Source organism: Mesoplodon densirostris, chromosome 15, assembly GCF_025265405.1.
Source record: "Mesoplodon densirostris isolate mMesDen1 chromosome 15, mMesDen1 primary haplotype, whole genome shotgun sequence".
Lineage (NCBI taxonomy): Eukaryota > Metazoa > Chordata > Mammalia > Artiodactyla > Ziphiidae > Mesoplodon > Mesoplodon densirostris.
The window spans coordinates 77,174,569-77,199,755 of record NC_082675.1 but is presented as its reverse complement, the minus strand read 5'-3'; the positions used below and the strand labels follow the sequence as shown (position 1 = coordinate 77,199,755).

The following is a 25,187-nucleotide window of genomic DNA, read 5'->3' as shown; positions in this document are numbered from 1 at the left end:
TAAGAGCCTAACTCAGAAATTCACTAAGTTGATTAGATTCTTAATAAAATCCTACAACTATGTAAGATTAATATATTTGTTGACCCTTTCAAACTATTTGGCAATAAGCAATATTTATTCCCTTATACTGAGAAAAATGCACATATTTTATGAATAAAAGAATTGAAATATTTGAATTTTCTTCTTGGTTAGGGAATTTTGTAAAGCAAATGATTTCATCTATTTTAGATTGTACCATCCTTAGATGCACAAATTCTTTGAATAGTTTAATCCTTACAGGGAGACAAACTTTGGTGTTTACTTTTGTGCTGTTGTGTATTCATTAGCACTGTGACTTTGGCAAGTTAATTAACTCACTTGTAGTGTATCTGTAAAATTGGAATATGTTACTGTGAGAACAAAAACAACAGCATATGTTATAGTATAAACTATGGTCCATGGCAGATCATTAAAAATTTTTTTCTCCAAATTTCCTTTACAGGTGCTAGTGGAAACCATGTTTTTGCACATAATTATGACGCTTACAGTGAGGATTTTGGTGCCCAGGATGTAACAAAACTGGATACCTGGGTTTTTGATAATGTGAAGGTATGTCCTATTGAGTGGCTAATCTACAGCACACGTATTTGTACCTAATGTACTAGAAACTGATTTGTTAGTAAATGCATCTTAGTTTTTTTTACTTGTATGAACTTGAAAGTACTATATTGTAGCATACTATTTTAAAAAGACTGGGTTCTAGGAAATTACACATTCTACAATAATCAATTAATAGAAGTTAAAAAATAATAATTCAAAAAAGTTAACTCTGGGCTTCCCTGGTGGTGCAGTGGTTGAGAATCCGCCTGCCAATATAGGGGACACGGGTTCAATCCCTGGTCTGGGAGGATCCCACATGCCGCGGAGCAGCTAGGCCCGTGTGCCACAACTACTGAGCCTGTGCTCTGGAGCTTGCAAGCCACAACTGCTGAGCCCGCGTGCCACAATTACTGAAGCCCACACACCTAGAACCTGTGCTCTGCAACGAGAGAGGCCACTGCAATGGGAAGCCTGCGTGCTGCAACGAGGAGTAGCTCCCACACCTGGATAAAGCCCGTGCACAGCAACGATGACCCAATGCAGTCAAAAATAAATAAATTAAACAAATAGATTTATTTTAAAAAAATTAACTCTTAAATTCCGTGTTTCTGACAGTAAAATGAGCCCTTGGTTGGATTTAGGAAACCTGCATTTCTTTCCTAGTTTGCTGAATCATCCTAGGTAAACCTTCTTGATCTTTCTTTGACCACAGAACCAGTCTCTTACAAGTAGTGGGAACATGTGATTTGTTTGAAAGTCTTCTGAAAAATGCTGTTCAAATCTAATGCATTTATTATAACATAAAGTAGATGTTTTAAAAAATTTGTACTTTAAAGAAAAATTAGATAAGCAAAAACAAATTCACAAGTTAATCATAAAAAATATTTGAATTTCATTAAGATATTGAGTTTTTTGGACTATTTGTTAGTGACAATCATCACAGCTTCACCAGGAATCCAATAGAATTTATATTTTCAAAAATTGTGTGAAAATCTCAGCTGTAGATATTGGCTCACTCCTTTCTGCCAATCTATTCTTTCTAATCTCCAAATTATAACTCATAATTCATCTGTTGTAAGAAGCATTCATTGATTGACCCTTAATGATTCTTCCTTTTACCAGTAGTGTCTTTGGACTGACGTTGCGGACTTCTCCATAATGTAGTCATTTTTATTGTTTGTTTGTAAACAGTCAGTATGTTTCTGCATTTTTCTTTGTATTTACTTATCAGGAATTAAGTGCTCAATGTGTTCTTTGATAAACCCTATTTCTTTTATCAGAATATTTTTCCTTGAAGCTTTCTTTTTTCATTTAACATATGCTTTTGTCAAAAGGGAAGACCTTCAAGTTAAATAAAACCTCTTCAAAAAAATAATTAGCAATTTATTTTGCTATCATTTCTTAATATAATTGACTTATATTAGTATCTGCTTAAAGGCCTTTGGCTTCTAATTTCATAAACATGCCAAAAATGTTCCAAAATCATGGATTTGATTCCTTGTGGATAGGCAGATATTGCTAATGACTGGCCTGATTTTATGCCTTTTTCACTTTACTTCAACACTGCTAGTTGGTGATATGATAGTGACCAGAAAAAAAATTAGCCTACAACTTCATAAGATATAATAGAGACATGTACATTAATCAATAACAAAAATATGAAATCATCAACAATGATTAGTGGTGTGAAGGAAAAATGCAGGGACTAAGAACATATCTTTAGAAAATTCTGATTTAAACTAAACAGTTAGAGGAAGACTTTCCTGAGAGTTTTGAGATAGTCTCTGGAGAAGTATAGAAGACAAAGAAATGGGTGGATCTGGATTGCATATAGAGAAGAGTATTTCAGGCCAACAGCGTTATGTAAACTTGGGCCCTGAAAGGAGAGCCAGCATAATGGATTTGGGGAACTGAAAAAAGGGGAGGTTAGCATGGCAGGAACACTTACTAGAGCACAGTCTGAGATCAGGCTAGAGAGGTAGTCAGGGGTCCAACCTGGACTTTGTGCCCTGGCCAGAGACTCATGCTTAATTCTAGTCAAACGGTTTACATATATATGCCAATTTCTACTCACTTTTTTAAAACTTGTGGTAAAATATCCATAGCCATCTCCTCTATTAGGTCTTCCATGACTTCCCTTTGCTTTACCCCACTTCCAGTTTGACTTAGAGAACCCTCTTCTATATTCCCTTAATACCTCTATCTTAGTACTTTATTATGCTATGCTGTAATTTTTGATACATTGGCAACAATTTCAATCCTATGGGAAAAGAATCTAAAAAAGAATGGAAAAGAAAAAGATGTGTGAGGACTAACTGTTCCAATACATCCCAGAGGATTAAAAGGAACTCTGCTTTTATTTAAGCTTACAACTGCCTATATTATAAGCCATTGGATCTAACAAGCATTTCTGTACTGTTTATGCAAAAAGGAGGGGATTTAAAAGCAAAACAAAACAACAAACAAAAAAACCCAAATAATTTCAATCCTATATACATCTTGTGGCAGAGATACTGTCTTTTTCTGTGTGTGTGTGTGTGGTACGCAGGCCTCTCACTGCTGTGGCCTCTCCCGTTGCGGAGCACAGGCTCCAGACGCGCAGGCTCAGCAGCCATGCCGTGGCTCACAGGCCCAGCCACCATGTGGGATCTTCCTGGACCGGGGCACGAACCCGTGTCCCCTGCATCAGCAGGCGGACTCTCAACCACTGTGCCACCAGGGAAGCCCGATACTGTCTTTTTCACATTGTTAAATCTAAATTCCTATCATGGAAGTGTCTGGTACATAGATACATGATTAATTTAGATTAAATTCAACTCTGTAATAGAAAAAAAAATATTGCTTAGAAGTTCTATCTCAATAAAAGATAATGCCAGAAGTAGGCAGCCCGAGATTGATGCAGTCCAAGATTGCCATAGTGGTTCCACAATGTCATTAAGACCCAGTCGCCTAAGTTTCTCTTCTATCCTCAGGGCATGGTTTTAGCTTCAAAGTTGTCTTACGACCCAAGAGATGCTGGAGTTCCAGCCATTATTTTAAATGTTTTAGGCCAACAGTACAAGGAATTGAAAAGGACCTTCTCTCCTACTAAATTAAATTTATTTCAAAAAACCTTAGGTCCACATAGTCCTTTGACCGAAATGTTTGACTTATATCTCATTGGCCATAACCAAAAAGGCACATGTAGCTGTCAGAGAGAATAGGAAATATGTAGGTTTTAAGTTTGGAGCACTGACATGTCCCAGAAAATCAGAGGTTTTACTTGGAGAGAAAGAGAGACTGCATGCTGGGGTAGTCATCTAGCAGTCTCCCATGAGGTATAATAAATATTTGTTAAGTACAAAAATGAATGAGTGTCTTTGAGCTAAGAAAAGTGGGGTTGGTGGGCATAATTATACTAAATATTGGGGGGAAAGAAGCTAGGAGTGTATTCTCTCTCTTAGGTACCAAAGACCAACTTTTTAAAAGGCAGTGGGAATCCAATAGGCTGAGCTCTGTAAGATTAGTGTTTCATGGCTTCACAGATCTTGTGTCCACCTATGAATGAATAGCACTTTTTACAAAGCTGAATATTATCAGTCATGAAACAAATTGTAAATTTGACTCAAGTTCAATTGCTAAGTTTTTTTGTTTCTTGTCAGCTTTCAATTATATCTTTAGAATGTAATTCCTTTCTCTTGAAAAACTTGCCATTTCCATCTAGATTTAAAATTTCTTAGGGGCGAATTAGAATGTATTTGAAAGGGGCTAGGTAGAATATACATTTCATACATATATGAAAGGGGGCCATTTTATGTTTTTAAGGAGGATTGGTAGCATTATGTTTATGTTTTTAAAAAGACATTTCTATTCTTGACTAGATGGTTTCTCTGGCACCATTTATATTTTTAATGTTTGTAATAATGAAGAATTATCTGAAAAAATACTTCAGACTTTTGTTGGGAAGTTAAATACCTCTTATTCTTAAAATTAACATCTTCTATAGTTAATTTATGTGAACAATAATTATATATCTTGGCAGCCTGTTGACTTATTTAAAATAATTTAAAAGTACTCTCCATAGGTACTTGCTTACATGTTCATGTGTATGTAAGCATAGGATGAATCCTTTTCTTAGAGGGCTTTATGAATCCAGTTTATCATTATGAAATTAATCATTTTTGAACCGTATTTCCTTTCATTAAGTGGACATTTTTCTATCATACAATGTGAAGAACAGATTCTAGTCTCGGGACAAAGGAAATAGGAGGCTGTTTGCAGTGTTGCAAATGAGAGACTGGTTGGACTAGGGTGGTAACATAGAACAACAGAAATATGAAAACATTTTAAACTCATAAAGCGTTCCTAAACTGTTGCCACTAGTACCGTTTTACTTTTGACTCTTGTCAAAATAGTTCTTCAATCTGCTATATTTTATTCAGTGTTATGAGAACTTCATGAAAACGAGATCCCCTTTCTATAAACTTTTTTAGCCTAATTATAACACAGAAAATAGCTCACTCACTATTTGAACGTAGATGTCTGAACTGACAAGTACTTCGTGTTGGTAGGTCCTGAGGACAAATTTAAACAAAATAGGATAATTTAATTTTATAGTTATGTATAAATTTAATTAAATGTTTTCATTGGAATTACTTTTTAAGTAAAATGAATGAACTAAAATTTTTTAACTGATTTGTTACATATAGGAATTCTTTCATGCTGCCAGAAACAACCAATCTTTGTTTTCTAAACTAAATGAAGACAAAATAGTTTTTTTCTTACATTTATTAGGAATAGATACAAATGGACATGCTCACCGACCATCGTCAAGGTAATTTTAATGCTGTGTTTAATTTCATGGTTTTGAGGGAAACACCTGTTTGAACTTTTAAAATATTATTATAATGTTTTCTTTGTAATGATCACAACAGAACTTATATTTTAAATAACTCTAAAGTAGAATAAGTTCTCATTTATATGAGATGTAGTATGATATAGTGGCTAAAATCACATATGCTGTGACCACACTGCACATTAATATAAATAAAATATATCCTATATGTGTATTCCATATTCTTCATTTATCAGGTCAGAGAGAAAAAACTTATATTTTAGAAGTATTTTAGTAAATTTTGAAATAAAAAGCATTTTTATGGTGTTAATATTTATATCACAAAAAGATGTAATTAGCTGTTCCTTATGTTCCATTTAATCAGTGCTATATCTAGCAAATAATAGTATAAAGTTTTGTATATGATGTTTCAGTAGTACTCCTTATATAAAACAGCGACTATTTTTCTCACTTTTGCAGACCATAAGAAAGAAAGAATTCATGTTATACTTTTATTCTTCATTTTGAATTTGATTTAGATTAGTCTAACTAACTGTAAAGCCTATTGGTTAGCTGCCAGTAATGGATACCTCATGCTTCCCTTCTTTAATACAATGCATTGTCTTAAGTGATAGAACTTATACCAAACCATCCTTGTTCAACTGTATGGAAAGCTTAAATATAGTTTGTTCAAAATATATTATAGTGTTTTATATCACAGACACTCTAAGGGATGGAAATATTCTATAGTTGAAACAGTGATGCTTACCTATTACTAATGTGGAAAGAGCAATATAGTTTACATTATGAGAGGCATGAACTTAAAAGTCATCATTGTTGCATTTGAGACTTAAAAAGCATTCCTTAAAATCTATTTGCTAATCAATATCTTTTTAAAAATCATTTTTGAAAATGATTCCAGATTTTTTTACTTCTTTAAGAGAAGAAAATTACTTTTAACACTCTAAAGAGCTCTGATTTAAAAAAATATTAAAGATGAGATCTAAAAGTACTTCAAGTTATTGACTTTATAAGTTCATATTGAATAAATTTGATTTTTCCAAATTAATGTAATTAATATAATTTAAATCTCTCTTCTCTTTCTTTTTAAACAGGGAATATTTGAACAATATTAAAATAGTTGATGAGGGATTGAAAGAAATTGTGTCTACTCTTAAAGATTTTTACGGAAGTGATGGGAAAACAGCATTTATCTTTACTGCTGACCATGGAATGACAGACTGGGGTTAGTCTGTTTCTAAGTGATATATACTTTACGATTAAAGTAGTGGTAAATGTAGCTTGCAAATATCTTGTAATGTTGAAGAGGATTAGATATCTTAGTATATGCAAACTGTCTAGCACGTAATAGCATGCATAAAATGTTAGTGTATAAAAGACTGATCTTATATAATCTCTCTTCTAACTATGAAAGGAATATACTCTCATTTAACATGAGAAATTAGAGAAAAATATGGTGAAGAAAACAAAAAATACTGATTATTTATCCACCTAGAATTAACAGTATGTGATGGCAGAGGGGGTGAGTTTAAGGTGGTATTACTGAGGGTACTACTAGATGAGCCTATCCCCTCTGTGAGATTCCCAAGGCAAACACAGTGTGTGCACAGAGAACAAAATAAGGCAAAGCTGAGGTTTGGGTCACCAAATCACAATGTAGAATTCTTGTGAGCCGGTTCCACTTTATAAAGGGCTTTTGGCTATACCAGCCAAAGTGGCCTGGAAGAAAAGCATATAGAGACTTTGCTATCCTCTTCAGAGCAGACCTGGCCTCAAACTTGGGTGGTTACTCCCCAAAGGAGCTTTCCCTGTTCTTTCTGCCTTTGGTGCTACTCTGGTGGCATCTCCTCCAACTCTTATTGTTATTATTCTTATTCCTCTTTCAACCAGTCACTCAACGGATGTTCTGCTTTTTGTTTTTGCCTGTTTGTTGTTGATGCTCTGACTTTCTTTGGGAATATTTAAAAACTAATTGTTATATAGAGATGCAAACATTTGGGAGTATGGTGGCTAGAATTAGCTATATGGAGATCAACTCTTTAAAACTAAGTATTAAAAAATATTTAGGTATAAGTTAATTCTTATATATTGATACTTGTCTTATTACTCTTTGTGTCTTATTTGTAGGTTCCCATGGAGCTGGTCATCCTTTCGAGACTTGTACTCCTTTTGTCACTTGGGGAGCTGGAATCAAGTATCCTCAAAAAGTGTTAGCTCAGAAATTTGATGATACATATTTGCAAGGTATGAACATTTATCTTTATTGTTTTTATAAATGTGACATTTTAGAATAAAACCAAAGTTTAACTTAAAAAAATTACTTTTCAAGTTATAGCTTTCATTTTGATATTTGTGTCATTACTATTTCTATGTATTACTTTTGTATAGTTCATATTATATGGTTTATAATATTCAGCTTGAAATATAATTGTTAGTTATTTGCCTTGTGAAAGTTCAAGTATAAGTTTTAATATTTTTTTTCACAAACCTTATTATTCCAGGACTTAGATTAAACCCTTGGCTTAGATCTTACCTGCAAAGACTATCAATTAGATAAATCACACATATGTCACAATTGATATTTCAAAACTGGACAGATTTTGCCCTGTCTCTAGTACTTTTGAAGGCTCTCTCTGTTGCCCAAGCCTCCCTTGCTTCTCAGTCCATGTCCATGACGAAAAGGAATTCCTTTTTCTTGGAGCTCTGGTTATTTTGTAAGGTAAGGGTATTTTAGCGTTTCAAAGCTTTTACTAATTGGACAAAATAAATTCCTCTCAAATGCCTTTCTCTGGATTAGTTGTGTCAGACTCATTCAAAGCACTTGTTAATACAGATTTTTAAAAAAAACGTTACAGGGCTTCCCTGGTGGCGCAGTGGTTCGGAGTCCGCCTGCCGATGCAGGGGACACGGGTTTGTGCCCTGGTCCGGGAGGATCCCACATGCCGCGGGGTGGCTGGGCCCGTGAGCCATGGCCGCTGGGCCTGCGCGTCCGGAGCCTGTGCTCGGCAACGGGAGAGGCCACAGCAGTGGGAGACCTGCGTACCGCAAAAAAAATAATAAGTTACAGATTTCCAGACCTTGTGTATAGGTATTTTGATTCCATGAGTCTGGGTAAGGCCTAGAAATGTTCCTTTTAAAACCTTCTCCAGGGATGTGGACTCCCAGCTGTATTAGGTATTTCTACCATAGAAGACTTTTTGGTTTGTATAATAAAATTTTCCTACACACTTTCTTTCTTTTTTTTTGTTTATTTCTTATTGAGATGTAATTCTCATACCATCAAGTTCATGTTTTAAAAGTGTATGATTAGGGCCTCCCTGGTGGCGCAAGTGGTTGAAAGTCCGCCTGCCGATGCAGGGGATACGGGTTCGTGCCCCGGTCTGGGAGGATCCCATATGCCGCGGAGCGGCTGGGCCCGTGAGCCATGGCCGCTGAGCCTGCGCGTCCGGAGCCTGCGCGTCCGGAGCCTGTGCTCCGCAACGGGGGAGGCCACAACAGTGAGAGGCCCGCGTACCGCAAAAAAAAAAAAAAAAAAAAAAAAAAAAAAAAAAGTGTATGATTAAATTTTTTTAGTATATTCACAAGATTATGCAATCGCCTCTACTATCTAATTACAAAACATTTCATTGCCACCCCCCCTCCCCAAATCCCTTCCCATTAGCAGTCACTCCTTACTTCTCTCTCCATTGTATGTCTATGCCATATTTCATTGTCATCTTATGGACATTTAGATCGTTTCCACATTTGGGCTGTTATGATAATGATGCAATGAACATTTGTGTAAAAGGTTTTGAGTGCATATGTGTTTTTATTTCTCTTGGGCACGTACCTAGGAGTGGAATTAACGGGTCATGTGTTCCTCTATGTTTTATTTTTTGCAAACTGCCAAACTATTTTCCAAAGCAGCTGCACCATTTTATATTCTTATGCTCTGTGTTAAATGGATTAGATTGAATCTAAATAAAAGCTAGGTTAAATAGTATGTTTGTATTGAATACTTAGGAGACAGAACTTTCCTTTGGCAGTTGATTTCTCAGTGACTTAACGTTTTAGAATCATATGACTTCAAGAATCATTACTGAAAGAATGTATTTTTTCTTATATGGATATTTGGTATCATAAGTTACAGAGAAAGGGAATGTACATGTTTTTCCTCATCAGGTGATTAGTCTGAATTTTTAGTAGCTGACTGGTAGAATTAGGATCATATTTTTAAACTTTATTAGCTTATTAAAGGAAATTTCATCATAAAAATGCCTTAGAACCCTTTGGGTCATATATCCTGAAGTCAAAAACAAAGTCTTAAAATCAAGACATGGCCTCATAATCATTTGTCTTGATTACTGTTTATTGAAATTTCTGAATCTATATGTAGAAAGATAGGGGAATGAGGCAGTTTTAATAGTAACTCACTATACTACTTTCACATTTGGGATTAGTGACGGTAAGAGCATCAGAGCTAAAAAATTTCAAATATTTTGCAAGCAACTCTCATTACAGAAAAAAGAAAAGCTTAGATTGACTAATGGGCTATTGGTTGCCTTAATAATTCCCTGGAACAAGACTGTCATTAGTTGTAGTCATGCTGACAGTTATCATTGTGCCTTTTACTTCCATCTTTCCTTCCTTAGCCTTTGGAAGTTTGAAACAATTATCTCCAAATTATTTCCAAATTAATAAACTATCACAGAAAATATCAAATATTTACTTTTCAGTTATTCTTTTAAAATTCTAGTTTAAAAAATGTACAACTCTTCCTTCTTAAGCACGCTTTTTGTTCATACTTGGCTTAAAATGAACTTTACCAATACTTTCTTTTCCACTGACCACTTATAATAATAAAATGATTTATTTTTTTAAAAAAATTCTTAACATCAACTCTGGTGTTTATTTGTATCTTTCAGAATGGAAATTGGAGAACTGGAAGAGACAAGATGTCAATCAGGTATTCATTAAATTTAATCATGTTCAGATTTAATTTCATCTATAAGAAGTTTAGACCAAAACAGTCTGGAAAAAAAGTATATTAATAATGATAAAAGATTTTTCTAAAACATTTCAGTTACCAAGGGAAATACTGTTAAATGAGAATATCTTAACCCCAAGTAATCTTCCTTTTGGCAAAATAAAAAAAGCAGCCACAAATAAAAGTGAAAAGAGAAGATGCCCTCCCTCCAAATAACACTGGCTAATTAAAGAATTATTATGCAAATTAAAATTTGCATGCCTGTTACATTTCTGTGATTTCTCGTCATGGTTGCCTTGCTTAGTTCCTTTAAGCACAGATCTAATAAAACCCCATTATGGGTTTCTCTCCTGTTAGTGTGTCAGTTACCATTTCTTTTTTATTAACACCCATTTTATCTTTAATTCTACCCAGAGTTTTTACAAATGCAATGGAGAAAAAGTGACAAGAGTATATAGATTACTCAGCTAGAAACCTTACATTATAGGAAAATGTGTGGCCAACCTAATCAAGTTAGACCAGTAACATCTGTAAATACGAAGCACAGATTTATCTTGTTGAAGATATGCTGTGTAGACAGCCATCTTTACTATTTGTGGAAGGCATGGCATCATTGGTATGTGGCCTCCAAAATGGCGGGAATACCTTACTTCTCCAGGTCACCTCACAAGCTGACATTCCTTACTGTGGTGGATAAACCAAGGCCTAGGGTCTCATTTTCAGGCTTGCGGTTATAGAAGCCTGTTCTTTCTCAGCATATTAAGAATGGTCTCTTCACTCAGGATGGATGCTTATTATCCAAGTAAGTGACAATGTATAGAATCAGATAGCAGTCTATTAATTTGCAATAAAAATCACTGTCAAAGGGATAGGAATAACTTGAAGTCCATAAAACAAGAATATGTTTTTTATATAGATTGGATCATAATCAAAAACTAAATATAGATTCAGCTATTGCTCTCTGAATACTGCTTCAGATCTATATTAGTTGAGAATTCTTTATTCATTCCTTCTGCCAACATTGTTGTGTGTCTGCAGTATGTTTAAACATCGTGCAAACATTAACATTAACATTAAAATATTGAAACATTAACACATTAACATTAAACTTTGTATAAGGGATATAATGGTGAATAAAAGCTGACACACTCCCTACCCTAGGAAGCTTATAGTTTAGGAATAAGATAAATTTTACTTTTATTTGTATTTATCATACAAATAAACGTAAAATTATAGCCGTGATAAGTACAACAAAAGAGGCCTGTGAAGCCATCAGTGTATAAAGCAGATATATCTCATAGGCTGTGTGGTCAGCAAAGGCTTCCTCAGAAATTGAGGCTTGGGCTGAGATTGAAGAATGAGTAGCAGTTGCCAGGCCAAGGCAGGAGGAAGGGAGCTTTTCAGGCAAAGGAGCAGCATGTGCCCAGAGCTCTGGTAGAGGGTATGTGGCATTTTAAAGGATCTTGAAGAAATGGGTGTACAGAGCAACAGACCGTGGTTTGATGTGAGGCAGAATAAGGTAGACACTGGACCACACAGGGCCTCATGGGCCCTATGGAGTTAATCCTAAAGCTTGAGGAAGCCTTTGAAGTGTTCAAAGCCTGGGGAGTGACATGATCTGATTTTCTGTGAAAGGATTCCTCTGGCTGCAGCATGGAGACTAGATCAGAGGAGGCCAACGGTGGATTCTGGGGGAAGGAGAGGAAGCGATTAGGCGGCCAATGGGGTTTTCAGTGTTTTATGAGATGGTAAAGAGAGTCTAGATGGTAAAAAGTAACACTGAGAGCCTGGGACCAAACTCCAATTTTAAATGGGGGCTAGAGAAGGTATCTGGAAAGAAGCCACAGTGAGATTGGAGACACTCAGTGAAGCGATGTTACAGAGGCCCAGGAGGGGGTGGTCTGCGCAGCACTGCCAAGAGGTCACGTAATTATAATCATCACAACAGCATTTGTAGCCACCGGTTAGTGCAGGACTATTATGCACCAGGTACTTTATAAACTTAGTCTCATTTGATCCTGCCATAACTCTGTAAGGGAGAAACTTTTATTTCTTTTTTAACTGATAAGGAAACTGAAGCATTGGAGAGGTTAAATAACCTGCCCAAGGTCTCGGAGATCACAAGCAAGTGTTTGAAACTGAACATTCTGACAGCCAAGTATTTTACTCCCTGAAAAATTGTATGGACTAATATAAAAGCAATCAATTAGTTGTAGAAAAATGGAGGTTATTAGCTCTTTAGGAAGAGCGCTCTACAGGATGATAAAGAGTCAAAACAAGTTAGAGTGGCCTGGGGAGTGATGGGGAGGTGAGGCCATGGAGACAGAAAGCATGAACAACTCTTCTGGGAAACTGGACTTGAAGGGAGCTCTCCAAAACGATATTTGAGGTCTTTTGTCCAAAGAGCCTCTTAGCTCATTTGTATCTCTTCTGGACTTCACTGGCTGGCAAACCAACCTCCTTCTGATACATACTGTCTTTAATTTATATATATATATATATATATATATATATATATATATTTCTTTAGTTAAAGTCTATTTTTCCTATTTATTTTCTAGTTAAAGCATCCTTCTCATAATACTCAAACACTGTTGCATAAAGTGGTCACGTTTTTAGCATCTAGAATAAGTAACTTTTTGTTTTATGTGTTTTACATTTGGGGCTCCTAGTGGTTTCTTGTCAAATTTAAGTTTTCATAAGTTCACGTACCTCTAGCAAATGACATTTTTTAGAGATCAGTACCTACTATGTATTAGATGTTTGAAGGTAATGGATTATAATGAATATCATGGTTACTTTTCAAACCACAGTGATATTAATTAGATTATTTACTTTCCTTGTTGATCTCTGTCGACTTCTTAGATTTGAACTTCTTCTGTTTGTAGGCTGATGTTGCACCACTGATGGCTGCTCTTATTGGAGTTCCCTTCCCTCTTAATTCAGTGGTAAAGAATACAATTTTCTTATCAACTCTCAGAATAAAAAAAAAATTATTGTACAGTAAAATTTACTTTTTATGTGTTTCTGAATGATCTTTGATTACATTTAAAACTTTTTTCCTTTATATTTCTTTCTAAAGATGTAACACCTCATAATTATGTATGAAATACAACATGGAGCACAAGCCTAATAGCTTTTCTTAAAAATTTTTTATTTTCTAAAATGTAAATAGATTTATGTCTTTGTATTTTAGTTATGTGATGAAAATATATAAGTAATTTTTTATTGTAAGCCACAGAAACTGAATCCATTTAAAGGAAATTTATTAAAAAGATATTGCTGGTTTGCTAAATCAAAGGGGTCCTCAAAAGCCAGACTGGGAAATGAACAGGAACCAAGAATGCTCCAGAGACTCAGGAGAAAGGAGCTCACCGTGGTCGCATGGCAGGGCCAGTCTGCAAGGTCACCGACACTAGGGGAGAGTAACATTACACCTGTTGTACTCTCTGTTCCTTGACTCTCAGGTGTCAAATTCCAGTGCTTACCATTTGAGTGGTCTGGCCTCAGTTATGTGTCTACCCTTCAGTGAGGGAAGGCTGGGGGGGCCTCATTAGAGACCTACTATGCTCTACCTGATATCTCAACATAGAATGGTAATGCTATTAAGAATGGGAACTGGATGCTGAAAAGTTAAAAAACAAACAAAATCCATTCCCATCAGCCATTCTTTCTAGCCCTTCAAATCAAACTTAAAAAAAAAAAATGTCATCTACCTCAGAACTCTGATATGACCCCTATAGTCCTAAGTGTGTGAGTATGTCTGTCACTGAAACCAAAGTTTCACAAAACAATCCTTACTGTTACTATGCATGGTAGTATAGTCCTATTTTTCTTACTATGCCTTTTTTTTCTTTTTAAGTGAGCTGGCTGTAGCCCACCATAGTAACTTCGTGTGTGTGCAGGGCACCGTTAGTTCACTGCCTGCCACGTAGTAATCTTTAAATAAATGTTAGGTTTTATTGAACTTAATTCATCTCTTTTGCTTTATTTACTTTATTATATCTACGTTGTAAGAAAATATAATAGAACATTTTTTAGTTATGGTTTTTAAAAAGATTTTTTGTTTAATTATTCCAAGAATTTGTCCATATGTCATCTCTATTGCTTCCTTTGTAAGTCTGTTTTGTTTTATAAGAATATTTTGAGCTTTGTTAGTACTAATATTAAATCAGTGTCTGTTATTTACAGGGAACCCTTCCTGTGGATATACTTAACAGCACTGATCTCTTCAAAGCAGAGAGCATGTTTACAAACGCAGTACAGATTCTTGAACAGTTCAAGGTAAAACAAGACCACACACAAAAATGGACGCTACTACAATTTTTAAATTGCACATATTCAGTGAAAATATTTGATTTTGCATTTTAAGAAATGATTTTCTATAATTTATTATCTTTAAATTTTGTGTGTTTAACTAGTGTCCTAAAGTTTCACATATCTGAGGTGCAGGTTCCATGAATCAGTGTGAGGGTGTAGAATTACCTTTGAGGAGTGTCCCTAATTGTTAGAGTACCACATATGCTCATAAAGGCTACAGACCAATTCTTTATCAATGGAATTTGCCTTGTAGAAGTAGGATTAGAGATTGCAACATTTCTTGTCATTCCATGTATATTATTATATGCATTAAGAGCTTAAAGAAGTGACCATTTAACTGAAACTTTCTGTTATTCTTTTTTGTTTTTGGCTGCGTTGGGTCTCCATTGCTGTGCGCGGGCTTTCTCTAGTTGTGGCGAGCAGGGCTACTCTTCATTGCAGTGCACGGGCTTCTCTGCTGTGGAGCATGGGCTCTAGGCGCATGGGCTTTAGTAGCTGCAGCACGTGGGCTCAGTAGTTGTGGCATGCCGTCCCTAGAACACGCGGGCTTCAGTAGTTGCGGTGCGTGGGCTCAGCAGTTGTGGCGCGTGGGCTCTAGGTACACAGGCTTCAGTAGTTGTGGCTTGCGGGCTCCAGAACGCAGGCTCAGTAGTTGTGGTGCACGAGCTTAGTTGCTCCGCAGCGTGTGGGATCCTCCTGGACCAGGGATTGAACCCACGTCCCCTGTACTGGCAGGTAGACTCTCAACTACTGCGCCACCAGGGAAGTCCCTTTCTGTTATTCTTTTTTTTTTTTTTTTTTTTTTTTTTGCGGTATGCGGGCCTCTCACTGTTGTGGCCTCCCCCGTTGCGGAGCACAGGCTCCGGACGCGCAGGCTCCGGACGCGCAGGCTCAGCGGCCATGGCTCACGGGCCCAGCCGCTCCGCGGCATATGGGATCCTCCCAGACCGGGGCACGAACCCGTATCCCCTGCATCGGCAGGCGGACTCTCAACCACTTGCGCCACCAGGGAGGCCCTCTGTTATTCTTAATAACAGAATATGTTAATGCAGCTTGGCTTATTTTGTTTCCTAAGAATTAAAGAAGTATAGTTTAATTACATTACAATATGTTATTTTGCAGGCTTGATATGCTTAATTCTCAGCTTATTGTAATGGTACAGTAATATTAACATTTTCTTTAGATATTTATGAAATAATATAACAACACAAAATTCCATTTATTTCTGTCCCCGAAGAACCATTTCAATGGATGTTTATATTTCAAAATGAAATTAATGTTTTTCTCATTTATAATATAAAGTATTTTCCTACTTGGTTCCCAGGTGAAAATGACTCAGAAAAAAGAAGCTACTTTACCATTTTTGTTCACACCATTTAAGTAAGTCTCTTATATTTTTTATTAACTTGTAGGAAATAACTTTTCACTGAGTTTGAAAGCTTGACAGGATAGATTAGGTACTTAGAAACATTGTCTTTTTTGGGTACGTTAGTGCAGTCTTCTAAATGAAAGCCTCTTCTATTGTTTTATAAATAATGAACCAGATGCTATATACCTTTGAATGGCTGGTAGAGGAGATATAGGGGCACAGAGATATATAGGAAACATTAAGGAGATAAATTCAACAGGGCTTGACTGGGAAGGTGTGGGGCTCTTGGTTTGGTTGATTGGGAAGATGCTTGTGCCATTATGGCTTATAGAAAGAAAGAAGAGCTAGTATGAAAGGTAAGGATGAATTTACTGAGTTCAACTTACATTTGAAGATACCAGTTAATTAGTTAAAAATAAGGACTTGGATCTCAAGATAGAGATGAGAATTGGTTATTAAGATTTTGGAGCCATCAGCATAAAGATGGTGGTGGAAACTGTTAAACATGTAGGAGGCTCTGGGGAAAAGTGCCAAGAAAAGGCCAATGAGACAATTCTGGGAAACACTGACAACTACTTGGGAAAAGAGGAGAGTAGATTTTGGTGGGCAGCAGATTTTGTCCCACATGCAGATAGATGTGCTTTCCTTGAATTGAGAATGGGGAGATTTGAGTCATAAATGTGGCTCCGCACCACCGACTCGGGTGGGTTTTCTCAGCCTCCTTGGACTTCGTTTGCAGTTAGTAGGGACTCACATTTAATTAGGAAGGATTTTGCTCTTGACCAAAATTAATAAAAACTGTTTGAAATATGGGTGGTAAGGATGTGATTGAATGACTTCACTGGAGTTATTTTTCATAACTTATATAGCATTAGTGTAGTATTCATAAACTAGAAACTATTGCCCTCTGAATCATGTAATCACATCATTCTCTATGGCAGCTTGCCTTTGTGTGTGTGTGTGTGTGTATGTGTATAGGAGAGCAAAACAAAGCAAAATTAGGATTTTGCAAGTTATGACCATATGAAATTAATTATATTACATATGTCAAAGGTAGAATTATTTTTGAGGAGTATCCCTAATTGTAGGATTATCACATATACTTATAAAGACTATAAGCCAAGTCTTTATCAATTAGAATTTACCCTATATTATATCATTTAGATATCATATGCATCTGTTTATTTGTAATGTAGTGGTATAGTCAGACAGTAACAAAATAAACAAATAAATGAACAAGAAATATATTATCAATTTTTGATATGAAGAAAATACACAGGACATTGAAAGTAACTGAGAGTTACTTTAGATCAGCTACTTGAGAAAGACTGATCAGGGAAAAGCTCTTCTGGAAGGGGTTCAAGTGCACATTGCCCACCTTCCTCCACTTGGCCCGGGAGCTGCCCATGAACTTCCCCTGCTTTCATGCCCAACACCTGCCTGCGGAGCCACTGCTAGCTTTGTGTCACCAGGGAGCCCAACAGAATGGTTGATTCTCACCCACTGGCTCACCCACCCTGCCTGAAAACTTGTCTGGCTGAAAATCATCATTCGTTGAAAGCCTGCAGTATGACCAGAAAAGCCTTGGATAAAACAAAGAATTGACTTGTGAGGAAATAGATAAGTGAAGGAATAGAAAAGAGCTTAAAAATATTAAAATCCTCAGAAATATCTGAGAAACTGTTGTATCCATAAATAAAAAAGCAGCACAAACTTTACAAAATGAGAAAAAGTATAGAATGCATTTTTTTAAATGCAAAATGCAACTAAAAACTTATGGAATTATAACCTGTGCAAGAATGGTCCAAATGGACGGCAAATCCTCCAGATTAGAACAGCAAGTAGACCTCAAATGAAGTGAAATGAATTTTAAGTAATATATGCACTGAATGAGAAGCTGGAGGAAACACTGGAAGGTGTCATTTCTTCACCCCCCATACACTGGAAACTTAAGGGGAAAGGAAACATTTTAAATTGTACAATAAAAGCAGGCTTCAAATCTGAAGCAACCTAAGATGTGACATGATTTTGAACAATTGTTGGGACTGTAAGAAAGATTTGAAGATTGGCATGTGGATCAAGCCTTCAAAGAAATAGATGAGAAAATTTAATTATAGTATAAAACCTTGCTACTGAGTGAACAGCATTTAAGTAATCATAAATAATGTAAATATTGGTTTTCAGCTTTTAGAGTCAAACCTTAGACAAAGCAAGGAAGACTTAATAATGATTACAGAATAGAATGCATATGTTACCAACTTAGGCAATGTACCAGGCTACAGGTTAGAAGGCAGAAATATAAATGGAATAATAGTGGTGCTATTGTCCTCATAAAATAGAATGTGGAGATGATTCCAGCTACAGTTGAGAGAATAAGGTAGAGGTTTGGGTATTAGATTATTAAAGTGACCAATGTAACCACCAGGAGGTAAAAATAGTAATATAACCATATTGAGGTGGGAGGGGACAGCAGGAACAGAGTCAGCGGGGAGTCAACAACAAGGGTCTCAGGCTATCAAGTCAAGAAATAGTAATAGGGGCTTCCCTAGTGGTGCAGTGGTTAAGAATCCGCCCACCAATGCAGGGGACACAGGTTCAACCCTGGCCCAGGAAGATCCCACATGCCACGGAGCAACTAAGCCCGTGTGCCACAACTACTGAGCCAGCACTCTAGAGCCCGCGAGCCACAACTACTGAAGCCCTCGTGCCTAGAGCCCATGCTCTGCAACAAGAGAAGCCACTGCAACGAGAAGCCCGCACACTGCAACGAAGAGTAGCTCCCACTCACCACAACTAGAGAAAGCCTGTGCACAGCAACGAAGACCGAATACAGCCAAAAATAAAAACATAAAAATTTAAAAAAGAAATAGTAATAAAAGCATATTATTAAGAAAAATGAGGGTAACTACCAGAATAACTAAAATCAGACACATGTAAAAATTTTTATTTCTGGGTTGGGGAACTGAGAGCTGAGAAGGGTGGGGCTTTGTGACAAAATGACACATTGGTTGTCATTTTGCCCCTCTGTACTGTTTTTGATTTTAAAAAATTATATGTATATATTGCTTTGATAAAACATAATTTAAAAAGAAACAAAAAATAGGTAGTTCCATGGTGGTCCAGTGGTTAGGACTTGGCACTTTCACTGACGTGGGCCTGGGCTCAATCCCTGGTTGGGGAACTAAGATCCTGTAAGCCACACAGTGTGGCAAAAACAAAACAAAACAAAACAAACGGTATTCTAATCATTGGCATGAATCAAAATCATAAAAGTTATGGGCACAGATAAAAAAGAAATTTATTCTTCCATATAAATTTTAGAATCATCAACTTGAATTATATGAAAAATTCTTTGGTTATTACACTATATTTAGGAAGCAATTTGGAGAGAATTGAGGTTTTTACACTATTGAACTTTATTTATTTATTTATATCTTCTGTTATGTCCCTAAGTAAAATTTTATCTTTTCCCATCCAATATACATTTCTCATTATTTTATTCCTGGGTATTTTATTTCTATTATGAGTACTATCCTGTTTTCCCTGTTACATATGTTCAGTATACCAGGAAAAACAGTTATCATCATTTATCATCTGAATACAATGGGCTCTTTATTTTTCTCTAATCCAATGAGTTTTTTTCATTTCTACACCATCTCTTTCCTTCCAGTCACCTTTATATATACACCTAATGTTAGCATTGTCCACTTAGAAAATATATCAAGTAAGTATTGGGACATAAACATCATAAAAGATGAAAGAATGCTGTGGTCACACATCCTTTTTGTAAAACAGCTCAGGTTCTTGTTACAAATAATTGTTCAGTGAAGTCCTTCCTTCTTGAATAAGTACCATATTTCCTTTTTCTTGTTAGAAATATATTGTTCACTCATTAGTTCTTAAATGTAAGAAGACTTATCTAGGATATTGACAGCTGAAAATTCAGCCTTGAGATTTTACTTATGTGATTAATTTCACCAGCATCACTAGATTTAGGTTTAATAATATCTCTCTACCATTCATCCATTGTCTTATTTAGTCTTTTCTAGCATGAATATTGGTGAATAATGTAATAGTTCCTAGGGTGATGAAATAGCAAATGTGTCAAGATATAGGAAGAACAAGATGGTAACATATCTTAGACTTGTAAAAGGGTCCAATGGATCCATATGGTAATTGCATATCCTATTTTATCCTATTATTTAAAAAATAAGTAAATTTTACCTTCGATATTTTAAAGACCTCTAAGAAAGAACAATAATCATGAAATATTCATTATGACAAATAGAACTGCTCAAAAAACCCTCAAAACTAAAATTGTGTCTAATGGACCCTGAGTCTATGCCAAGGAATGACCAGCAGGTGGAGCTAAACGACTAGAAAAAGTATAGTTTGGCTACATGTACCTTAAAAAGGAGGAAAAAACACTTTCTGTTTGAAAAGTGTGTATAGAGGCTAAAGTAAGATAAGAAAAAGATTAAAAGAAAAAAATTCCATGAAATGAGAAAAGAACAAGAGAAGACTCTTAAGAGATATTTTAGAAAAAAATGAAAATGGGAAGGAGATATTGTACCTTGCCAATAGAAGCCAAAACATCTGTTATATTTTATTTAAAAATCACTATTTAAATTCAGGGAACTGAAATAAATTTTAACAGAATATTTTAATATTAATATTTCCTACTAAAATGACAAAAGATACTTTGATTCTTTTTAATATATTTACTTGTTTTAGTCTGACATGGATTAAAATTCCTCCCTTGGACCAAATTTTAAATATTTGTTTTAATATGAATCTTTCTACCACTTCATCCATCTGATTTACTAATTATTTACTAAAAGTATAATTTTCTGCCTCAAACCCAAAATTCTTCTTTTAAAAAAGTAACTTTTGGGACTTCCCTGGTAGCACAGTAGTTAAGAATCCTCCTGCCAATTTAGAGGACACAGGTTCGAGCCCTGGCCCAGGAAGATCCTACATGCCATGGAGGAACTAAGCCCATGAGCCACAACTACTGAGCCTGCACTCCAGAGCCCACGAGCCACAACTATGGAAGCCCGCGCACCTAGAGCCCATGCTCTGCAGCAAGAGAAGCCACCACAATGAGAAACCCGCACACCATAACAAAGAGTAACCCCTGCTTGCCACAACTAGAGAAAGCCTGCGTACATCAACAAAGACCTGACACAGCCAAAAATAAATAAATAACTAAATAAATTTTTTTAAAGTAACTTTTTATTTATTTTTTACATCTTTATTGGAGTATAATTGCTTTACAATGGTGTGTTAGTTTCTGCTTTATAACAAAGTGAATCAGTTATACATATACATATGTTCCCATATATCTTCCCTCTTGCGTCTCCCTCCCTCCCACCCTCCCTATCCCACCCCTCAAGGTGGTCACAAAGCACCGAGCTGATCTCCCTGTGCTATGTGGCTGCTTCCCACTAGCTATCTATTTTACGTTTGGTAGTGTATATATGTCCATGCCACTCTCTCACTTTGTCACAGCTTACCCTTCCCCCTCCCCATATCCTCAAGTCCATTCTCTAGTAGGTCTGTGTCTTTATTCCTGTCTTACCCCTAGGTTCTTCATGACATTTTTTTTCTTAAATTCCATTTATATGTGTTAGCATACGGTATTTGTTTTTCTCTTTCTGACTTACTTCACTCTGTATGACAGACTCTAGGTCCATCCACCTCATTACAAATAGCTCAATTTCATTTCTTTTTATGGCTGAGTAATATTCCATTGTATATATGTGCCACGTCTTCTTTATCCATTCATCTGATGATGGACACTTAGGTTGTTTCCATCTCGGGGCTATTGTGAATAGGGCTGCTATGAACATTTTGGTACATGTCTCTTTTTGAATTATGGTTTTCTCAGGGTATATGCCTAGTAGTGGGATTGCTGGGTCATATGGTAGTTCTATTTGTAGTTTTTTAAGGAACCTCCATACTGTTCTCTATAGTGGCTGTACCAATTCACATTCCCACCAGCAGTGCAAGAGTGTTCCCTTTTCTCCACACCCTCTCCAGCATTTATTGTTTCTAGTTTTTTTGATGATGGCCATTCTGACCGGTATGAGATGATATCTCATTGTAGTTTTGATTTGCATTTCTCTAATGATTAATGATGTTGAGCATTCTTTCATGTGTTTATTGGCAGTCTGTATATCTTCTTTGGAGAAATGTCTATTTAGGTCTTCTGCCCATTTTTGGATTGGGTTGTTTGTTTTTCTATTATTGAGCTGCATGAGCTGCTTGTAAATTTTGTAGATTAATCCTTTGTCACTTGCTTCATTTGCAAATATTTTCTCCCATTCTGAGGGTTGTCTTTTGGTCTTGTTTATGGTTTCCTTTGCTGTGCAAAAGCTTTGAAGTTTCATTAGGTCCCGTTTGTTTATTTTTGTTTTTATTTCCATTTCTCTGGGAGGTGGGTCAAAAAGGAACTTGCTGTGATTTAGGTCATAGAGTGTTCTGCCTATGTTTTCCTCTAAGAGTTTGATAGTTTCTGGCCTTACATTTAGGTCTTTAATCCATTTTGAGCTTATTTTTGTGTATGGTGTTAGGGAGTGATCTAATCTCATACTTTTACATGTCCCTGTCCAGTTTTCCCAGCACCACTTATTGAAGAGGCTGTCCTTTCTCCACTGTACATTCCTGCCTCCTTTATCAAAGATAAGGTGACCATATGTGCGTGGGTTTATCTCTGGGCTTTCTATCCTGTTCCATTGATCTAAATTTCTGTTTTTGTGCCAGTACCATACTGTCTTGATTACTGTAGCTTTGTAGTATAGTCCAAAGTCAGGGAGCCTGATTCCTCCAGCTCTGTTTTTTTTTTTTTTTTTTTTTTTTTGCTGTATGCGGGCCTCTCACTGTTGTGGCCTGCGCATCCGTAGCCTGTGCTCCAGCTCTGTTTTTCATTCTCAGAATTGCTTTGGCTATTCGGGGTCTTTTGTGTTTCCATACAAATTGTGAATTTTTTTGTTCTAGTTCTGTGAAAAATGCCAGTGGTAGTTTGATAGGGATTGCATTGAATCTGTAGATTGCTTTGGGTAGTAGAGTCATTTTCACAATGTTGATTCTTCCAATCCAAGAACATGGTACATCTCTCCATCTATTTGTATCATCTTTAATTTCTGTCATCAGTGTCTTATAGTTTTCTGCATACAGGTCTTTTGTCTCCATAGGTAGGTTTATTCCTAGATACTTTATTCTTTTTGTTGCAGTGGTAAATGGGAGTGTTTTCTTGATTTCACTTTCAGATTTTTCATCATTAGTGTATAGGAATGCCAGAGATTTCTGTGCATTAATTTTGTATCCTGCTACTTTACCAAATTCATTGATTAACTCTAGTAGTTTTCTGGTAGCATTTTTAGGATTCTCTATGTATAGTATCATGTCATCTGCAAACAGTGACAGCTTTACTTCTTTTCCGGTTTGGATTCCTTTTATTTCCTTTTCTTCTCTGATTGCTGTGGCTAAAACTTCCAAAACTATGTTGAATAATAGTGGTGAGAGTGGGCAACCTTGCCACTATTGAGGACGATGTTGGCTGTGGGTTTGTCATATATGGCCTTTATTATGTTGAGGAAAGTTCCCTCTATGCCTACTTTCTGCAGGGTTTTTATCATAAATGGGTGTTGAATTTTGTCGAAAGCTTTCTCTGCATCTATTGAGATGATCATATGGTTTTTCTCCTTCAATTTGTTAATATGGTGTATCATGTTGATTGATTTGCATATATTGAAGAATTCTTGCATTCCTGGAATAAACCCCACTTGATCATGGTGTATGATCCTTTTAATGTGCTGTTGGATTCTGTTTGCTAGTATTTTGTTGAGGATTTTTACATCTATGTTCATCAGTGATACTGGCCTGTAGTTTTCTTTCTTTGTGACATCTCTGTCTGGTTTTGGTATCAAGGTGATGGTGGCCTCGTAGAATGAGTTTGGGAGTGTTCCTCCCTCTGCTATATTTTGGAAGAGTTTGAGAAGGATAGGTATTACCTCTTCTCTAAATGTTTGATAGAATTCATCTGTGAAGCCATCTGGTCCTGGGCTTTTGTTTGTTGGAACATTTTTATTCACGGTTTCAATTTCAGTGCTTCTGATTGGTCTGTTCATATTTTCTATTTCTTCCTCGTTCAGTCTCAGCAGGTTATGCATTTCTGAGAATTTGTCCATTTCTTCCAGGTTGTCCATTTTATTAGCAGATAGTTGCTTGTAGTAATCTCTCATGATCCTTTGTATTTCTGCAGTGTCAGTTGTTACTTCTCCTTTTTCATTTCTAAATCTATTGATTTGATTCTTCTCCCTTTTTTTCTCGACGAGTCTGGCTAATGGTTTATGAATTTTGTTTATCTTCTCAAAGAACCAGCTTTTAGTTTTATTGGTCTTTGCTATGGTTTCCTTCATTTCATTTTCATTTATTTCTGATCTGATCTTTATGATTTCTTTCCTTCTGCTAACTTTGGTTTTTGTTTTTGTTTTTTTGCGATATACTGCCCTCTCACTTTTGTGGACTCTCCTACCGTGGAGCACAGGCTCTGGACACGCAGGCTCAGCAGCCATGGCTCACGGGGCCAGCCGCTCCGCGGCATGTGGGATCTTCCCGGACCGGGGCACGAACCCGTGTCCCCTGCATCGGCAGGCACACTCTCAACCACTGCGCCACCAGGGAAGCCCTTTTTATAGCATTTTAATCAATTAAGAGTTATTGATTCATTTTATGTGCTTTGCACTTTGCTGAGTATTATTGATATTAATGTAAATAATTAGTGGCCCTCATAAAGTTTAAAATTTAATTGAAGAGAAATAAATTGATGATGAGAGCACACTAAAGTGCTAATGGTGTGAGGTGAGATTTGGAGTAGACCATAAAGGATGATGAAGATTTGATTTTAGAAAGCAGAGACGGGAGGATCTTTGTGAACAATAACTCAGACATGAATGCAAGATAGGTGAAGAATGAAGAGCTTAACCATTTTATAACAGAGTATATATTTGGGATAATGGGAAATTAAGTAGAATAGAAGGAGATGGTCATCAGTAGTCCAGGAAGTTTAGAATTGATGAAGTAGACAATAATATACCCATATCAATTTCACATAT

The 25,187-nt window shown here is 36.2% G+C and overlaps 1 protein-coding gene across 4 annotated transcripts in view; it reads left to right on the top strand.

Annotated features, from left to right (window-relative positions):
• The window catches only part of PIGN (phosphatidylinositol glycan anchor biosynthesis class N), a 106,683-nt gene that overhangs the window by 17,096 nt on the left and 64,400 nt on the right, over positions 1 to 25,187 (top strand). For all 4 annotated transcript variants that reach the window (XM_060119168.1, XM_060119169.1, XM_060119167.1 and 1 more), the window contains 8 exons: positions 482 to 588; positions 5,268 to 5,392; positions 6,508 to 6,638; positions 7,541 to 7,657; positions 10,318 to 10,358; positions 13,268 to 13,327; positions 14,571 to 14,663; positions 16,024 to 16,079. In XM_060119168.1, coding sequence (XP_059975151.1) covers positions 482 to 588; positions 5,268 to 5,392; positions 6,508 to 6,638; positions 7,541 to 7,657; positions 10,318 to 10,358; positions 13,268 to 13,327; positions 14,571 to 14,663; positions 16,024 to 16,079 — 730 coding nt within the window. The remainder of the gene's footprint in view (positions 1 to 481; positions 589 to 5,267; positions 5,393 to 6,507; positions 6,639 to 7,540; positions 7,658 to 10,317; positions 10,359 to 13,267; positions 13,328 to 14,570; positions 14,664 to 16,023; positions 16,080 to 25,187) is intronic.